At 55.5% G+C, this 5381-nt stretch overlaps 1 protein-coding gene across 1 annotated transcript; it reads left to right on the top strand.

Moving 5' to 3' along the window:
• Positions 1-632: 632 nt before the first annotated feature.
• Positions 633-2126, top strand: VDAG_10303 (MYB DNA-binding domain-containing protein; the record flags this gene model as incomplete). Its single annotated transcript, XM_009659772.1, has 3 exons — positions 633-635; positions 974-1918; positions 1992-2126. 3 exons carry the CDS (start codon positions 633-635, stop codon positions 2124-2126), a joined length of 1083 nt encoding a protein of 360 aa, XP_009658067.1.
• Between the last annotated feature and the right edge of the window lie 3255 nt (positions 2127-5381).

Genomic DNA, 5381 nt, shown 5'->3' with positions numbered 1-5381 from the left:
CCCACCCCTTCCTTTCAGTCGGCTCCCCTTCCATCATCTTGCTGTTGCGTCCAGGGTCTTGCGCCGCTGTGTCTCCAGCCATCGCCAAATTGTCCGGTCTTTGGATGCCCCCCCTCTCCCCCCCCTTGCCGTGCCATGCTCACTCGCCGTACACCCCTCTCTCCACCTTTGCACCTTGCCCATCTGACAGGGGTACGCCTGTTTCCACATTTGGAGCGCCGTCCATGGCATAAGATCCCCAAATTATGCCACCGTCATCGCTCGACAAGGTTGCCCAGCACCGCAAGACAACCTGCTCCGGACAGACCGCGTCTCGCACGCGCGAAAGCTCTCCAGTTCTCCGACCCAGCGTCGTCCCCCCCGGCAGGGAAGCGAGCGCAAGGCACGACAAGGCAGGCCTTGACAAGGGAACCTGTGGCGGCTATCCTTCCACTCCACACATGCCTGCACTTGCACTTGGAGACATTGGACGATATAACACACTGGCCGGGCCCACGACAAGCTGCTCCGTCCTCTGGTCTTCCGTCACCGAGCATTACGTCGGGAGCTAAGTTTCTATAACGAGAATACAGGGACCCTCCAGATTTCCATAGCTGCCGTGGCAAGCTACAGTACTTTTCGTTGAGGATACCATGGTTTACTCGGTCTTCACGCCGTCTTATTAATACTTCCTCACCCCAGCAAATACCATTCGCCAACATCTGTCTGCTGCTTCCTGCCAACGGCTCCCCCCACCAACCTTTTTCTTTACCCAAAAACGCCAGACCAGACACCCCACCGCAGATACCCAACCCACGCCTACTCCTGCCACCTCACGATCAAGTTCGACAGCCTTTTAAGATTCCGCTATTGCAAAGACGAATGGTAGCTACGCTCACACCATCGGGCCGAGCACAAAAGCCTTTCGTCGTCCTATCATCACGGCCTCGGCCGCCCCGGCTGGCCGTACGTCTACGCAACGTCTCACCAACAGGAACAGCAGCAAACCCCCGACGCCCGTCCAACGCAGCCCGAGAGGGCCTCCGCTCAGCCAATTCTTTCTCTTCAGGTTCCGGCGACCGTCCAGAGCGGTTCGCTCTGGCGGGACCCATGCATTGGAGGCACGCTGGCGGGCCATTACCGGGTAGGGGACTACAATGTCGATTACTCGGCACAAGACTCGCATCAAGTCGATCAGAGTCACCAGCAACAACACAGCTTTGATCCCTCTCCCCATCAGCACCCACGAACCTCCCTCCATCATGGCGGTGGTACATCCCATTGCCTGCCCGAGCCGCAGCAGAGCCACCACCAACACCACCACCACCACACGGCCATGGCCCAGCACCATAGCCACAACCCTCACCAGGTGCTGATGGATCCATCGCACATGGGGCACCCGCGACACATGGGCTCTTCGCATTTTGCTGCTCCAGGTTCGGTTGTTTCACCGCTCTATCCTTCCATGGCAACGCCGCCCCAGGTCCACGGCCAACATGCCTCCATCAAGCGACCTCGACCCGAGGACCTCGACCTGTCCGTGGCGCCGATCGGAGACCTGGACCACAGTGAACTGGACAGCATGCAAACACCTCTAGGCGCAACCTATGGCGAAGCCTCTGGTGCTATGCAGCCGCCGATGCATCATCACCACAGGATGCCCGACTCGGGCCCCCCTTCCAAGCTGATGAGGAGGGATGGAGAATCGCTTCCCAGCGTAGTGGGACAAGCCGGGATGCCTGCACCAGCAATGAGGCCGCGAGGGCCGAAGCTCAAATTTACACCAGAAGACGATCAGCTTCTGATCGAGCTGAAAGAGAATAAAAGCCTTACATGGAAACAAATCGCCGACTTCTTTCCCGGCCGCTCCTCAGGCACCCTACAAGTTCGATACTGCACCAAGCTCAAGGCGAAAACCACGCAGTGGACTGACGAAACGGTATGTTGCCCCTCGATCTGACCAGAGCCAACCCTCCCTGCTTGTTCGGCAGATGGCTGACAGACACCCATAGGACCAGAAACTACAATCAGCCCTGCAAGACTACGAAAGCGAGAAATGGCGCATTGTTGCCAACAAGGTCGGGACCGGCTTTACGCCAGCCGCGTGCCGAGAGCGCGCACAAGAACTTCTTGAGGGTCCTTTATAGCAATCAGTGTCCCCTCCCGGAGCTCACGCATCTGAGGTTGGGGACACCACCTACACGCAGCATCTCCAGTGATGAAGAGGAGTATGCCATCAGCGACAATCTTTATTACGCAGCTTGACCTGGCAAAGATCAGGAATTATCTCGGTCTTTCCTGCGCCTGTTTCGCCACCTACCATTTCCACCAAACCGTACACGGGCAAGACGAGTGTTATTCCTTGTCTCGCAGCCTTTTAGCCAAAACGCGACTCCCTTCGAATATCGAGTTTTAATCTCCGACGATACCCAATCTTGACAGCTTCTTTCCTTTGTCCCAGTCATCACCCCATTTCCATGAAACCACGACATAGACAAGGGCTAGCAAGCAGTACCCTCTGACGACCGCTGTATTTTATTTTCCATTCGCCATTTCCTCTCGCCATTATCTCTCACGGTGCGCAACCGACCAACGTGCTTTGCCCCTCCGACAGCGCCATTCGTGTCAAGGCCCTGGTCACACGCAAGGGTCCTAGGGAAAAGCCCACTACGTTTCCAGTCACGCATCGCACCCACACCCAAATTTCCTTTACTGTCTTTGAACGCCTTGTAATATTAGAGGGCATCAGCGCGGCTCGGAGTACACAGCCTGGAGATCGGATCCGGCCAGTAGCCGCGAGCACGGGCTGTGGCATGATGTCGGCCTGGCGGGCGCATCCACGAGATCACTCTCGTCTGAAAACGGGAAACGGCCCGCATACACAGAAGGGGAAAAGGCATTGTCACAGACGCATACATGATTCTTTTGTCTATTTTTACTCGTTGCATTGTTGATTCGATAAATCATTTGTTTTCCTCCATGTCCCTTCATCGATCTAGTACTATCAAGTCGCATATTTCTGTCTGTTCGGCCATGCATTCTCACCGCTCCAGCTATGACACTAAGTAGATTAAGGTAGCTCAACAGAGAGGGAGCCTGTGGTGGCATTTGTCAGCGCTGCATGTACCTTCGCACAGCGAGCAGAACGGCAGGATCCGAAAACAGGACCAACTCCCTGGTTTCTGAAAGAATTTGGGCCAGTAATGAGTCCTGGGAACACCCCCTGGAAGTCCTGGAAATGGAACGCTTCTAGGGGAGAGGGGGGGGGGGGGGGGGGGGGGGGGGGGGGAACCCCCCCCCTCCCTTTAGAGGGGGGGTATAAATTGAATTCTCCCTGCCGACGTCCGCAGATCAGCTCAATCTCGGAGAGAGCTGACGGGTAGCATAAAGCAGCATAAGACAGTGAGGGACAACCTTCTTTCCTTGGTTGAAACGACCCAGCCGCCTTGTATGCTATATGGCGAGTGGGTTCTGATATAACCCTCTCTCACCCGTTCCCAGTATGCCGCCCCCCCGCCAGCGTACCATTTCATGTTCGCGCGACCATCGACCGACCAAACAGGAAGCTCGAGCCTCCACAGCGCATGCAACCCAAACGAAACGGGCGCGCCACTTTGCTGGAAATGGTGAAGCTTCGCCTGACCGGTGGCGATGGGAGGGGGGACGAAGGCCGAGGATCGCCGAAAGAGAAGCTTGGAGAACAGGGCAAACACGAGAAAAGAAGGGCATTTGTGCCTCGGTTTTGGAATGCGTCATGTTCCATGAATATCCGCGATGGCAAACATGCGCGGCGATGTAAGGTTATGACGGTACCCTTGTCTTGTCTGCTTCCTTTCAAGGCTCAAGTGTGCCATTGCCTGTGGAGGCTCTGTAAACCACCCCTCCCCCTCCCTTCCTTGCGGGGGCCCCTCTTAGTTTGGTATGTACCTTCGCATAAAAATACCCGACAAGAGCCTACCTGGTAGGTGCCTGGGTCTTTGGGAGGAGCATATGCATGAGAGCAGCCGAGGGACATGCGCGGCGTTGCATGCATGCATGTCAACCAAATCATTGTGGCCTCTGCTTTGATTTGGTCCATGGAACGGTCATGCGCTGACAGAAAACGTGAGCCGTTGCCTGCCGCTGTTGGCCTGGTGGTTGCTGACAGCATGATGATGACCTTGGCGGCGGAGGAGGAGGGGCTTGAAACCAAAACTGGGGCAGCACACCAGAGAAGTACCAGGCAGCTGGAGGGGGCGTGTGGCAGAGGAGTAAGGGGAAGGGAGGGCGATCGAACGGGTGAACTGCCGGGGTTGTCGGGGATTTGCGGTGCCGGGGCATGGCTGGTCCTGGCTGGTTTGATCGCCTGGGCCGAGGACATACTACACAGTAGGTGAACAACATCAAGGGGTTGGACCCCTTGAAAGATGTATAGGGCATCATGCGATAGGTTTGTGACTGAGATGTTCTTGAAACGACCTTCTCTTGTCTGGTATAAGCGATCGTCTCCTTCGAGAACGAGTTTGAGTATGCTGCTCGTGGTGAGAGCTGGGGTTGGATTTTGATGTCTGACAACTTGACGCTTGGCATTGCACGCACTCACGATACTCGATCAGTCTCTGCATTGAATTATTGAGTGAACGAGGCGACATGTCCGAGCTTCTTGTTCCTTATTTGCAGATGTGTGTGTGTGTGTGTGTTGGCTTTATGGCTAAGACTTTCGTCTCGCTGCTTCATGCTCGTCTAATGCCATGCAGCGTTGCACTGTATGTTTCTCATGCACTTCATTCGCGCATCTTCTCATGTCACCGTGGAAACAGTAAGCGAGGCGGCGGTGACGAGATCTCTTGCCATCAGAGCGAAGAATGACATGTGCATTGTCCCGCCACTCTATGCCGACGACTCGCGAGCCATCATTAAATGCAAGTCCTTATGATTATCAGGGGCCGAACTTATTATATACAGCACCTATACTTACACCTATTGCATGTAAGTATGGGGTGTGTGGCGGGAGGATCGCAAGGGGGCAACCCTTAGGATATCTGTTAACGCAGAATCGCAACGCGGGCTGAAGATCAGATCAAGATTGCATCGCCAGAACTCTGCGGTGTTGCCGTCGACTGAATCGTGGCGTGGAAACACATCTTGGCGTCGTAGCATGGTAGCAAAGACGAGATGGGGGATAGCTGTCTCGAGGGGGGGCCTACAATGTGCGGCCCCATCCCTGACAAATAGACCTGTGTTGCTGAGCTCTCCGCCGATGACCCAAATGGGCGCGAAAAACAAAACCAGCAAAGGCCTCGAGCTGCGACGAGGCTGTCGAGAGCCCCCCCCCCTTTTGCCTTCTCAGGTTTATTGGCCAGGGAACAGACCAGAGACTCGAACTGTCGTCTTTTTCTCGGCCTGCCAGCCCCCCGGAAAGA

Source organism: Verticillium dahliae, genomic scaffold (genome assembly GCF_000150675.1).
Source record: "Verticillium dahliae VdLs.17 supercont1.37 genomic scaffold, whole genome shotgun sequence".
Lineage (NCBI taxonomy): Eukaryota > Fungi > Ascomycota > Sordariomycetes > Glomerellales > Plectosphaerellaceae > Verticillium > Verticillium dahliae.
Note: the sequence above shows the minus strand (reverse complement) of the source record. Positions and strands in the feature narration are given on the sequence as shown.